Source organism: Pundamilia nyererei, unplaced genomic scaffold (genome assembly GCF_000239375.1).
Source record: "Pundamilia nyererei isolate P.nyererei 1_Seehausen unplaced genomic scaffold, PunNye1.0 scaffold00254, whole genome shotgun sequence".
Classification (NCBI taxonomy): Eukaryota; Metazoa; Chordata; class Actinopteri; order Cichliformes; family Cichlidae; genus Pundamilia; species Pundamilia nyererei.
Window position 1 is genome coordinate 416,519 of NW_005187655.1, and position 14,130 is coordinate 430,648.

The window sequence follows — 14,130 nt, forward strand, 5'->3', positions numbered from 1 at the left end:
TTAATAAATGACAAATTAAAAAGGCATGAACATTTTTTTTGTATCGAAAAAATATCGAACCGTGACACCAAAGTATCGAACCGAACCGAACCGTGAATTTTGTGTATCGTTGCACCCCTATCATCCTCATATATCTATGGCTCGAGCATGTGGCTTACACATTTCCCTGCCAAGCGGAAGATCCCCCGGTTCAGTCTGGGAGGAGACACAAATCCCTTTGGGGTTGTGTCAGGAAGTGCATCCAGCACATCCAGATCAAACGTGCGGAGCTACCTGCTGTGGTGACCCTTTGCGAATAAGGGAGCAGCTGAAAGCAACTTTAAAACCGGCCTTTATATGAATGACATTTTGGAGACAAAAGCAAAAGTATACAAAAAACAAAAACAACCAAAAAAACTCCGTTTGGATTTTTTCAAACCAACAATCTGAAAAATATTTGGTTTAAACTGAAGGAAAGCAGAAAATGTTCCAGCATGTGAAAGAGTGAAGTGAAGCGTTCACTCATCAAAAACACACCGCGCCCTTCCACGCAGGCTGCTTCTACTCAGTACAATAGCGTGTTTACTGTCCCTCTGACATTTTACTGTGTTGACATTTAGTGTCGCTCGATGTACAGCTACACACAGATTTTCATTCTCGGCGTGATTACATAACTCTGTGACTCAGCACTACAGCACACATGAATTAGTAACTTGCTTCATATTTACAGTGTCTCAGAAGAGCTGTGAGATATTTTTAAGTTTAATGCACAGGAAGCACAATATATGCAACTGATATAAGCAGCAGAGACACTAAGATGTTTTAACTTGCTCAGTGCAAACCTTTTAAATAGAAGAACTTGTCCCAAATGAAAAAGGAAAGAGTCTGATTGATGTTAAATAGGAATTTTCATTTCAAAGAATTACTATAAATCACTGAGTATCATTCTTATGATACAAACCCAACAATAGCTGGCCAAACAGGAAAAATACTGACTCTTATGCATAGTGAAAACTTGCTTATTTCTGACAGTTTCAGAGCTTAATACATATTATTTGTTTGTATTTACAGTAAAAGAGATAAAAAGAAAAGATAAAAGAACATCGTCTGACGTCGCACCAGAGCCATAAAGCCACAGAAACAAAATGATCATAAAATATCTGCTTAAGTGCCAAAAAGGGAAACATCACCATACTGAAAATGATTAGACTTTTTGAAGATGCATTAAAGAGCAGACAGAAACTAAACTCCAAAGCACTTTAAATGACTCCGAGACCCATCTGGATTTATTTAACATGCGCTGGCTCCCTCTGAATTTGGCCTTTGTTCGTACACAGCAGATAACTGGTAGGAATCCCTCAATACAAATGCGTGCTCATGCATAAATCATAGATGGTGGTGCATTATTCATCCAGTCATCTCCATACAGAGTTACACTCTCCCTTTATTCACTCTCCCTAAAATTTTCTACCTTTAATTCCACCGACACCCCGACAAGAAACGTTCCGTTTTAATAATAGCAGGCTTCGTGCCCTTATCTCGTTCATAACGTGTGACTGTGCGTGAGTGTGTGTGTCAGCGGGGCTGCAGAGGTGTTGACAAAGGTGATTGCGTGGGTGCTGTGAAAGTAAATGTGTGTGCGTGTCTGTGGGTGTTTGATACGGGCTGCGTGGTACGCAGCTGGCGGAGGGTGTGGCAGAGTTCAAAGAGGCGTCGCTCTGTGTCATCAGGTCTCACCGGCTGATGCTGAGGGGCAGGATTGTAATCAGCGAGGTGGGGGGGGGGGGTCAGACGGGATGATGGACGAAGAATGAAATTCAAAGTTCAGGCAGTAGGTGCTGCGGATGTAATGGTGTAGCTGGTGTGTTTTAAAAAGTGCTGACGCTATATGTAACGATTGATTGTGACGGTGTCGTTTCAGAGGCATCGGGTTACATCTGCACCGCACCATATGAGGTAAAAAGCACTCACTATGTAACTGATCAAAGGCATAGACTGTGTACAAAAGATGGAAGTAGCCTCGGGGGTCTGAAAAGTGACCACAGTAGGGAAATGCCCCAAACCTGCATTCTTTGTAATGGACAGCAGAGGCACAAAGCACAACAACAGTTGCCTCAATGTGCTTTATATTATAAGGTAAAGACTCTACAATAATAAAGACAAAACCTTAATCAGATGACCCCCTGTGAGCAAGCACTTGGTGACAGTGGGAAGGAAAAACTCCCTTTTAACAGGAAGAAACCCCCAGCAGAACCAGGCTCAGGGAGGGGCGGCCATCTGTCGTGACTGGTCGGGGGTGAGGGGAGGGAGACGGGGAAAAAGGCACACTGTGGAAATCCAGAGTGGTGCATAAAAACAAAAGGTGAACGAACAAGAAACACTCAACAAGCCCCTGGCAACCCAGCAGCGTAACTAAGGGAGCACTCAGGGTTACCTGATCTAGCCCTAACTATAATCGTTATCAAAAAAGGAAAGTTGAGAGCGTGTCTGTCTCCCACATTCAAATGCTTGCACGCTTCAATAAATCACTGGACCCGTTTCTCATTTTCCCAGCAAAATATAAAGAAACGAGGTGTGGCTGAAGACTTTAGCAGAGTGCTGCACACCAATGTGGTGAATACGTTAGAGGCAACGAGATGTCCACTAATAGCCAACCATTAGCTTCGAAGCAAAGGGAGAGTAGTGAATCTGTATCCTGTATATGTGGACAAGGCTTAAATAGTGTGGTTCACAACAGCTGCTTATCCACAGACATTAACATCCACCTACCAGCCCTTATACAGCTTTCTTACATCATATACACTTTCAAGCTCATCTAATGTTCTTCTCACCACCTCTCCAGCAGAAAACACATTATAAAGTCATTTTGCCTTTAATTACAGGTTGATACACTTAATCACAGTGAGAGAAGTTAATAAAAAATAGGGTGATAGATGTTTTTGATATGCTTAGACTGGGTCATTTACATAGCGCCAAATCACAACAGCGGTTGCCTTGAGATGCCTTTTTTTGGTAAAGACAATAATTAATAATAACTGTGTTATAATATAAAAACGTGACAATGTCTTTAAAAGCTGTTTTTGGTGCGAATAATTGGTCAATTTAGCCGACTGCTAGGTGGTAGTTAGGCAACATGATGACATCATAATATCTCATCTAGACAAGAACCTTCAGGGGCCTAAGATGCATCTGAGCAGCGACTCATGTCAATCGTTTTACCTCCTTGGTTCCAGTCACGGCAGGATCCTTCTCCATCGCCCGCGGTCATTCCCAGAAGAGCATTAGCAACCCGCAGAACAACACCGTCAACAAAGTCCCGCGGGAGAGCAGCACAATTTCGCACCGCTTCGACGCGATCTCGCGGCTGGAACCCGGCTCCCCAGGAGCTCCCAGGGGTGCCGTTACAGCTTCCGTCCCCATTGCAACAGTCCTCGTCATTACTGACGTCGGACCTCTGAACTGTGACCCCGGGAGCAGTGCAGCGGCTGTGGATGTAATGAGCCCTTTGTTGCTCTACCTCAGGTTCATCAGATAACTGATAGTTTCTTGACTTTCCTAAAAGACACACCTGTGGGGAAAAAAGAAAAAAAAAAAGAGCAGAGTGTGAGGGCGACTCCCTGTTTTGGTTTCTTTTCTTGTTATTAAGTTCAAAGAAATCATACTTTTTCTTTCCATTTGAAAATGTTCCCATGAAATAATTTTGTGGGAGAGCTTTTGCTGATATGAGCAAACTGAGTGTTACTGATGAGCAAACAGCAAAGCCCAGAAAATAATAGCTTGTTCTTTTTATGGCCACGAGTATATTGTAGCTATTAATGGCTACCCGCTAACAGATTTATTGTTCCCTCTGGGATTATAAAGACATCCTTGATTTATTGTACGTCTACACTAAACGAAGCCCAGGTGGAGAAAAGGCTGGGACGCACAGCTGTATGATTTACTTCAGCCATCCACTGATCATAGCGCTGACAAGTGTTTCCACATAATCCCAGGATTGCAAAAACATGCAATGAAGTTACTGACTTCAAGCTAATCGCATGACAGCAGCTGGTCAAGACAACCTGATGAAGGTCCAAGCTGTTTCGAGCTGACAGGAAGGTAACAGTAACTTAAACAGATACTCATTCCAACCGAGGTGCAGGAAGGCATCTCAGTGCACAACAGATCCAGCCTTGAAGCAGTTGGGCTACAGCAGCAGAAGACCCTACTAGCTGACAGGAAGCTGAGGCTACAGTTCACACAGACTCTCCAAACACACAGCAGACTGGAAAACCATCGCCTGATCCAGTCTCAGTTTCTGTTGTGACATTCAGACGGAGTCAGTATATGGTGTAAACATGAAAGCATGGATCCTGCCTCGGATCAACAGGAAGTCTTGGCACACTCAGTACTAACCAAATGTTAAACACCCCAATCTGCATGTGTTTTGTTGTTGACCATGTCCATAAATTCATGACCACAGCGTAACACTCCATGTCGCAAAGCTCAACGTGACAGCGAGTTCCCTGTACTCTAAAGTCCTCCACAGTCACCAGATCTCAACCCAACAGAGCAGCTTTGTGATGCGGTGAAACGGCAGATTCTCATCACGGATGTGCAGCAACTGTGATGCTGTCTTGGCAACGTAGCCCTTTTGTGCTATTCTGAAAGAAGAGTTATAACTTTCAGATCTGTGCAGGGGAGAGATGCAGTTGAGGTGCATTATGGGAAACGTCATAACTAAGGTGTGTTTTAATTTTCACAAACTTTTTTACAACCATTTCAAACCTGCACCTATTACAGAACCCCACCAAACGGATTTCTCTCTTTATTTCTTTCCCTCGCTGTCTTGTATTAATTATTTGATAGCTGACAGCAGAGCTGCGCGGTAGACGGGTGGAGAGAGAAGAAGAATTCACGAATTGCTGAACTAATACAATGTGATTTGTTCTGGCGCACAGACTGAAAGAAGAAGGAAAAAAAGACAGAGGCACACAAATGTCAAACAAATGTTTACAACAAGTCAGATGGATTTGCTGTGAAGCCGCCTCCACTCTGTTTCTGTCAGCCTACCCGTTTAGTAGAAGGTATTCTCAAACAGTCTTCGTCAGTGTTGAAGCCACAGACTTGGCTGACCTCAGCGATGAAGTCGATGTATTCCTTGTACTGAGACTTCTTACACTGGCGTCTCTGGTATTTTCCACAGAAGTCGAAGAAACAGCAGGGGAGGACAAAGTAGCGGCAGGAATAAGACGACCTATAATTTGAAAAAGAAGGGACAAAATAAATCTACACAGTGCCGATCATTACTCTTTAATGCAGTCAGACTACAGAGGACTTGTTTTACTTAAGCATTTTTCCACCTTTACTCAAACTGTTCAGACAGGAAGCGACACACACAAGAAATCATCATCTGCAGTCTCAAACAAGGAGAAATCTGACTCCTCACGCTGAGGCTCAACATCGCCATCAGGTGGCCGTTTCAGTAAACGCACACACACACACTCTTCACACATCACCCCCTGCCCATAATGTTATTCCAAAACTGGAGAGATCAGCTGGCACTTGAGCTGCTGAGTGTGATTGTGTCTCCTGATGACTCGCCTGGCTGCTATAACGGGGATCCACGGTGTGAGCTCGTCCGAATGGTTCCCAATCAGCCAGTCTGTACCCGGGAATAAGAAGCTCTCGCTGGGAGTAATTGCCTTTTCCTGAAATAGCACAGACCCAAAGAGCACAAGAGGTCCTTAGAGCAGGAGGGATGCACACCGGTCTAATTTAATATCATTTAATAGAAATAAGTCTTTTTGACTTCTTAGACTTTTATTTGAGATGCATTTAAAGTTTTGGGTTGGGTTTTTTTTCTTAGTGGGCTCAAATATTTTTTATAATTGCAATTAGAAAACAACTACAAGATCCCAACAACTTTTTTTAGAGAGTTTATATAAATCCTTTCATATTTAACAGATGGCCCTGACACCAACATCACAAATGATGAGAGTTAAGAGCCTGTGAAGTCCAGAGAGCTTCCGAATAAAGGTTGAGGACTGAGTGCAGCTGCCCCGGGGGCGCAGAGAGATTGTTCTACCACATCCGCTCCGCTAAAATCGGTCAATAATAGATGACCTGAAATGGAAGCAGCTTGTTGTTAAATGAGCGACTGAGGACAGGAGGCAAACGGGAGAAAGCGGCGTTTTCAGGGCAGGTTTCTCTGGAAATGTGTGTGTCCACATGTGTATGCAAGCTTCTGTGGCAGTATTTTCTTTGTGCAGCTTATTACAATCATAAAAGCAAGAATCTCTTAAGTATACCACGAGAAATGTACAGTGCTGTGAAAAACTATTAGTCCACAGAATAATCGCATGGATATGATATGCTTGGATAGATTTTCGTTGCCCTGAATAAATTAAATCCTCATTTAAAAACTGCACTTTTTATTTATTCAGGTTGTCTTTTTCTAATTTCTAAACACATAAGAAAGAGGAAAAAGACTTTTTCACAGCACTGCAGGTGTAAAATTCTCCCTGATCATTACTTTTACATCTTTATGAATGCTTCATTGTACTTTTTAATTGCAATAAATTGAAGCACAAAGTGAGGACACGGAGTCGAACGTTTCATGCTCGGCTCGCTCACCTCCAGCAGAGTCTGGGGGCCGTACATGTCCCAGATCTTCCTCCTGCGAACATCGATGCCCCTTCCAGGGTGCTGTAACACAAGATGGCCTGACGGTCAGAGAGGCTAATCAACCTCAAACACATTCACACACTCAGCCAAGTCAGATCAAAAACATTAAAATTTAGAATGTACCCCTTAACGACAATGGCCGGCCGATATGTTTCTACTACCAGATCTGGACCTGCCCCGGCGTTTTCCCCTGTCTATAAAAGGCTGTCAGTCCACTGTTTACCTCAGCTGCTGAGTGAGAGATGTCCATCTTTATTTACGCTTTACTTTGTCAAAGGAGATCGATACGGGTTGAGCTGCTGTTTTTGCCGCTGTTAGCTCCTGTTAGCCAACAAAGTTGGAATCAAACACTTACTGAATTAACTCGCGATGTGAGAATGCAATCAAACTGTTTATCAGAGGGAAAGTGTGACCTTTAAACTCTACGTTATGCTAACTGTTGTTGTTGCCAGCTCATTGTCAGTTGCCTGGAGAGACGAGGGTCGCATTTCTAATCTGTAGAAAATATGTAATTGGGACAATATCTGGAATAAATCAGCATAGTTATGAAAAGTTTTGTCTTCAGTTCAGGAAACAAGGTATGAGATGTTGGTTTGGAAAAATATTCAGCGATGCTTCATCTCCTGCTTTGCGTTTGTGTGGGAGCCCCGTCAAAAACCTGTCCATTATCCATTATGCAGTGTCCAAGCTTTCTTTTTTTTTTTTTTTTTTCATACTGCACCTCCCCTGCAATGGCTCTGCGCCCCCCCCTAGGGGGCGGGCCCCACACTTTTGGAAGCTCTGCACTAACCAGTGGCCACTTCTATACATTTTTAATGGATCCATTCTAAGTTTATACGAACATATCAGTTTGTTGAAAGAGACACTAATCTATGTATAATTATGAGTACAACAATCTTTCTTTTTTTTTTAAAATCAAATAAACTAAAAGGAAATTACTGACTGTACCTTTAAGACAGCACTTCTGGCTTTCCTAAAGCTAGTGTGAAATGTTTTATATGTGACCACCATATACAGGGTTATCAAATATGAAGAGTGTTCTCATACTGTGGATGATTTTGAGGACTTTGTGGGCTTTGGGTGAGAATGTAACCAGGAAGTAGCTGCTGTTTGATTTTCTTCTAAATTCAAACAGTGTTCAGTCACCAGTGTGCAGAACAAAAGCTGAGGATTCAGTCACTCATAACAAAGATCAAACACTCGGTCCAGCGTGACGATCTGGCCTAATAAACTGCTGCTTTTACATGAATTCATCAAGCACTGAACTCACCCCTTCATTGGTCAGAATGTGAACCAAGAGGCCATTTCCACAGCCGAGGTCCACAAAGGACTGCCTGGCAGTCAGACCTTTCTCTGCTCTCTCCTCGGCCCACAGCACCTGCAGCAGCACGGTGACACAGACTCATGGTTAGGGAGTGACAAATGCTGCTGATGCTGCTGATACTCGTAACCTACGGATGGATTCCTAAGGTCAAAGGTCATTTTTCACATTCAGGTTGATTGATTTAGCTTAAGTTGCATGACCCTCTGCATGACCTGCACACACAGTACCTGTATGGACGTATTTGTTAATTATTTCAAAGGCTAATTCAAGTATAATCGTGATAGGATCCACTCATTTGGTGAAAAGAAGATTATTGGAAGGTTTGAACTAACCAGGAGATACGTAGCAATAGCAACATCCTCATACACAAACTTTTCAGGATCTGTAACCTCAGGCCAAACCTGGAAACAGTGTGAGAAATATATATGAATATATCACCACAAGAGAAAAGGACGTAAACAAAAGAATAAACAAGCCTCACATCATCCAGTCTCCTCACCTTCACCATGGCCTTGTACTTGTCCTTCAGCTGTTGGTACATGAGGCTGTACTTCTCCACTGGCAGCAGAGACAACGTGCTCCTGAACTCGCTACTCCTGCACTCGGTGGCCCAGCGCACCAGTTTAGGCAGCAGGTCAGAGGACAGCCAGGGCAGCTTGGGGTAGGCGACGCCATCAGAGAACCAGGAATCGACCGACAGCGCAAACAACTCCAGGGACCTGCAGATAAAGCACAAGTCATCTACAGTGTTGTGCTCATTTTATGCTAACTATACTAACATGTATATTAACTGAGAGTTTGTGACGTCGCTGCTCCGAGTTCACTTATATCAATATCAGGAGGATTTTTAAATATGAAAAAATAATTTTAAATATTAATAAGAAAAAGGAGATAAACCCAAAACAAATTAAAAAAAACAGAGACAATGTAACAAAGTTTGAACAATAAGAATATTAAATTTTCTTATTGCTGTTGACACTGAATGCCAGACCCATTTTTAAACATCAGTGGTGGACTACAAAAATAATAATACTAGATGGTGAAGACCCTCAAAAAACCCCTAATAACTTGTCTTTCATTCATACACCCACTGTTAGAAGAAATCAAGACTCAGACCAGACGAGATTTTCCAGTCTTTTCTTGTCCAGTGAAATGCAGCCTCAGTTTTAACAGGAGTGGCACCTGGATTGCTCTTCTGCTGTAGTAGACGATCCACTTACATGTTTAATATGTTGTGCACTCAAAGATGCTCTTCGGCATATTTTTGTTATAACAAGTGTCTATTTGAGTTACTTTTGGCTTCCTATCAGCTCGAAGAGGTCTGGACATACTCTGACCTCTGACAAAAAGAAGCAGAGCTGCAGCTCATTGCATATTTTTTCTTTTTCCACTCCATTCCCAGTAAACTCTAGAAATGCCAGCAGATCAGCAGTTTCTGAAATATTCCGACCTATACGTCTGGCACCAACAACAAAGCCATGCTCAAAGTCACTTAAATCACCTTTCTTCCTCATTCTGATGCTCAGTTTGAACATCATATATACACATATGTATAATCAACCAGTAAACTATCGTCCAAAACAAGGCATTTCGTCCTGTATGTTCTAATGTGCTGTAAAGATGATGACTGCAGACTCACCATTCCTCACAGTCCTGATTGCAGAGCTGAATCTGATAAATGTTGCCTTTCCTCAGAGACGCTTTTCCCTCTGCATCCTCTTCAAATGGAATAAAGGTCACTCGCTGTCTACCAAAGTCTGCAGAGAACAAGAGAGAAGGCATTAGAAAGAAATATAACTGATACAACAGTTTGCAGAAGTGAGAAGCTCTTACCTTTCAGGATAATTTCTTTATGCAGGTTTGTCCCATAACAGTTTACTTTGGGAATAAATGTCCTGACGCTGGAGGACCATGGTTTGTCGGCTTCGTGGGCAGCTGAGGCCCCAGTGATCATGAAGAGCAGCACATCTGTGAAGAGTTCAAGATCATGCAGCAGGAGCCGTAGGTCGTCTTGGTCCACATCTTTGCTGTCTGTCTCTTTAACTCCACAAAGACGCTTGTTTACAACATGAGGTTTCTTTATCCACACGTCTACGGCTGACCAGAAGCCATCGGGGAGACTCTTACATCCTCCCGGGAACTTTATATCGAAGAGCTTTGGCATAACTGAGCAAGCGAAGCATGTGTGTTTACAATCACTGAATCAACTTCCGGACAGGAGGGGTTTTTTTTGGGGGGGGGGGTTGCACCGATATATGTTTCCAAGAACAATGAAATGAAAAACGGATCATTTACGATAAATCCTACTTTGGTCCAAAAACCTTTTAAGAGCTTTATTTAAAAGAAAAAGCGAGAGGCAGCTAGAAAAACGCACTACTATGTCGCTGAGTGATGACGTTTACACCAGCGACAAAACTCTATCATCTACGCGGCATGCCCAATAGAGGGGGCTGTTTATCTTTGTCTGTAATGACTCTGTAGTCATTCAGGGGTTTGGGGGGATGTTTTTGTTTTGTTTTTTGTTTTACTAAATAGCGAACAAGTCAAAAAGAAATCACTAAAAGTATAAGAAGATTATTTGTAGCCTTCACTAAAGCTGTTTTTGTACTGTGATGAGCTCTGAAACCTGACTGAAACTCTTCAAATAAACCTTTGCTCTGCCGATGATCAGTATGCTGTTTTACAAGGTTGGAGATTGGCCTAAGAAAGCTAGGTCAACTGATGGCTTTTTAAGCAACGATTTAACTTCTACCAGCTTGGATGTCTGTGGTATAAAGTAAAAGTAACGAACACAGTGTTGGAGTGTTGCACAGTATAGCAGATTAATGTGATTTTTAGCGGATGATGCTTAGATTCATTCACCGAATTCCTCCTTCGTACCAACTTTATAATATCTATTATAAGTTAGTATGAACATTGTAGTGTCAGTGTAGAGGATGGATGCAGTAGCACAGATCAACTGATCACAGCTTGTGCATTAAGAAAATGCTGGCACTCTCTATAGAACCTATTCTGAGTTGTGAGTTCTTGCCCTTCCTGAACCATTTCAACTGATTTTAGGATTAGTCGACACTAATATATAGATTTCTTCATAAAATTAAGGCAAATCATTAAAATAATCTCAGCTCTTCATGTTTCTTCTCGCTGTCTTCAAGCTTGGACTCTTCCCTTTCTTCTCTTTCAGCATTTGTGCATTTCTTTGGCAGGCTTTATCAAACATTGTGTACGAGCCTTGATTTTTTTCTTTCCGTGTCTTGAAGCTTGCATTGTATCTCTTGATTTATAGCTTGCAATTCTTGAATTTTGCACTTCATAAGTTGGTGTGCTGCCTCCTGCTGTTCTTTGTCTTTCAACAATTGAGCATTTCGTGTCACTGATTCTTCCAACGTTACTTGCAGCCCTTCATTTTTCTTCTCTTCCACTTGAAGCTTGCACTTCATCACTTGGTGTATAGCTTCCATATTTTGAAGTTTGCACTGCAAATGTTGTTGTATTTCCTCCTGCTGTTCATTCTCATACAACATTTGTTTATTTCTTTGATGTGCTTCATCAATCATGTCTTGGATCTTGATCTCCATCTCAGTGCTTCTTGCTTCTCTTGTTTTCAGTTCAGCTTCCATATCTTGAAGCTTACATTGCTGTTGGTGTATTTCCTGCTGCTCCTCTTTCTCTTTCATCACACATTTTTTGCAGGCCTTTATTTTTGTTCTCCATGTCTTGGAGCTCTGACTACACGTCACGATACTTCTTGTCCACCTGAGTTTTTTCCACATGCCTTTCTTTAATCCTGTTCTCCAGGTGGAGTTTTTCCCTCACTACATTTATCAAATGCCTTTCTGAGTGCTACAAATCCACTCCACTCAGGAGCGATGGGGTGAGCCTTTTTTCATGTTTTTTTTTTTTTTTTAGTATCTCAATGCTACAATTCTTCTAAGAATCTGAATGTTTTCGAATTCTTCTTAGTTGATACTGAATAATTGATGGCTGTGAACATCAAAGCTGCAAACAAACAGACACTTGGGCTGAAAATGGAACTTTACTCTGCCTACTTATAAGTTCAGACCAAAGAAAGGTGAATTTTATATCCTAAAAATCTCCCAAGGCTGCTGCTGAGGTCAACACTACATGTGCAAATTAGCTGGTCACATGACACTTTTGAATAGGGGATTTTTTTTTCTATTTTATTTTATTTTATTGGAAGAATTATAAATAAAGTTACAATCTCTGCAATTATTGTGACATTCATATTATTATTTACCGACTCATTAACATATTTATTTTCAGTGGTCATCACATATAGAAAACTGCACATATAGAATCAAAAGTCAAATCTAATAAGAACAGGTCAAATGTGACTTTGTGATTTTGCTAGCATTTCAAAGGGTTTTTCCTGCTGGACGTTATTATCCCGATTCCACAGTGTCCTCTCGATCTCCCTTTTTCCTGAATGAGTGTGTCAGGACACCTTCTTGCTGGGATGAGCTGTTGGAGCTTCTCCTCACCTGGTGCTGCTGACTCGAACTGGCACACAAACTGTCCATCATTAGTTACCTGCACGTGTACGAATCAGCTCTTCATCCACTCATGTCCAGCTCAGTGCTGCACTCAGTAACTAGTGCAGCTCTAGGAAATCATCTTCATTGGCTGTTTTTCTCCATCGCTCTTAGATCCCCCCTGCTGTGCCCGTCTAAAAGAAAACTAACTGTCTGGGAAAAACTTTGTTCACCTGCCTGCCTTTGGCTCAAACCTGTTCTCTTGTGTAATCAAACCTGGTTCCTCTCTCACCGTCTGCCTTTGGGTCCAAAACCCAGTGCCCATTTTGACTGTAACAATGAACTGAACTGAAATCTAACCTACAACACTAAAAACGGTGCACCATCTTTCTCCCATGGGAGACGTATTATGTCTCTGTTAAAAATACAAGTTGTGGACATTTTCGAAGGTTTGACCCTTTAAACTTTTTTTTAAAAAGGAAGAAATTTGGGCGACACCATGTGTCCTCCAGCAAATATTTCCTCCGTGGTCCCATTAAAGATGGATTAAAACATGACCTTGAGTTCTCTGTTCCTTGGCCATAATGCACAGGATAAACAGCTCACTGTGTGAAGAAAGGTTGATTAAAGAAAAGAAGAAGAATCTTAAAAAGAAAGAAAGAAATAATGGCCCAGACTTCAGGAATCGCTAATCAAATATATAAAAGTTTTGATTCATTCGTAAGCGTGATCACTCCTGGGCTATGGTTTAAATCTATGTTACAGCTATAAGCACTAAAAGAGATTTTAAAAAATAAATTTTCTGTTGTATACATGGTCGGCTTCACCTCTACACCGAAACAGAAAATAAGAACAGTCAGGGGTTAAAGTGAGATTTGGCAAGTGGTACAGTGTGTACACACCACTGACACAAACGGTTTGAAATAACAAGATGTTGAATGAACTTGTCAAAGTCTCCATTCTTTAGCCGTCTTCCATATATCTTATTTCTCTTTATGAGGCTCTTTAAGATAATTAACATTTTCTGACAGGGTGAACCCAGCCCAGCCCAGAGGAAGCACTGGCTCCAAGTCTCTTATTTCTTTTATTTACTCTATAAATATGAGTCTGACTGTGTGTGAGTTACAGTGACAGTGAAGACTATTATATTTCTTTCTGCTTCTGGTCTTTTCAGTTCAGACGTGTCATTTTTCATTTTCACGGCAATGATTTGTCCGTGTAGAGTTGCAAAACACAAGAGCTGGTGAATGTGAGAACTTGTAAAAATTAACTAAAAAACATAAATATATGAGTCAAATATTTCTGTGTGTAAATAGCAGTCTACACATTACTAAATATTTTTTCTGTAACTCATTTCAAAAATACAAGTTCACATATACGAGTTCTCACACTTTTCAACATATTTATCTTCAATAAGTCATGTTTCCCCTTTATTTTTTATTATCTGTCTCTTTTTCATCCCCTTTTGTTTGTTGTTCAGTGTTTTGGATGGATACTGCCTGTCTTGCTGTGATATGAGCTTCCAGCTAAGCTTGTGTCGTATAAATGAGAGTTATGCCCAGTGTAACAGAAAACCATCAGATTTAGGAGAACAGGAAACATCTCTCAAGATTCAAGATTCAAGAGCTTTATTGTCAATACAGTAGTATACACAGTATACAGTGTACC

At 41.4% G+C, this 14,130-nt stretch overlaps 1 protein-coding gene across 1 annotated transcript in view; it reads right to left on the reverse strand.

Annotated features, from left to right (window-relative positions):
- trmt44 (tRNA methyltransferase 44 homolog) overlaps positions 1-10,203 on the reverse strand; it is a 16,408-nt gene extending 6,205 nt beyond the window's left edge. Inside the window, exons 1-9 of the mRNA XM_005749757.1 lie at positions 9,803-10,203; positions 9,609-9,726; positions 8,469-8,688; positions 8,302-8,370; positions 7,916-8,023; positions 6,595-6,666; positions 5,563-5,669; positions 5,032-5,215; positions 3,199-3,547 (exon numbers count right to left, since the gene is read on the reverse strand). Of these exons, the coding sequence (XP_005749814.1) occupies positions 3,199-3,547; positions 5,032-5,215; positions 5,563-5,669; positions 6,595-6,666; positions 7,916-8,023; positions 8,302-8,370; positions 8,469-8,688; positions 9,609-9,726; positions 9,803-10,133 (1,558 nt within the window). The 5' untranslated portion in view covers positions 10,134-10,203. The remainder of the gene's footprint in view (positions 1-3,198; positions 3,548-5,031; positions 5,216-5,562; positions 5,670-6,594; positions 6,667-7,915; positions 8,024-8,301; positions 8,371-8,468; positions 8,689-9,608; positions 9,727-9,802) is intronic.
- Between the last annotated feature and the right edge of the window lie 3,927 nt (positions 10,204-14,130).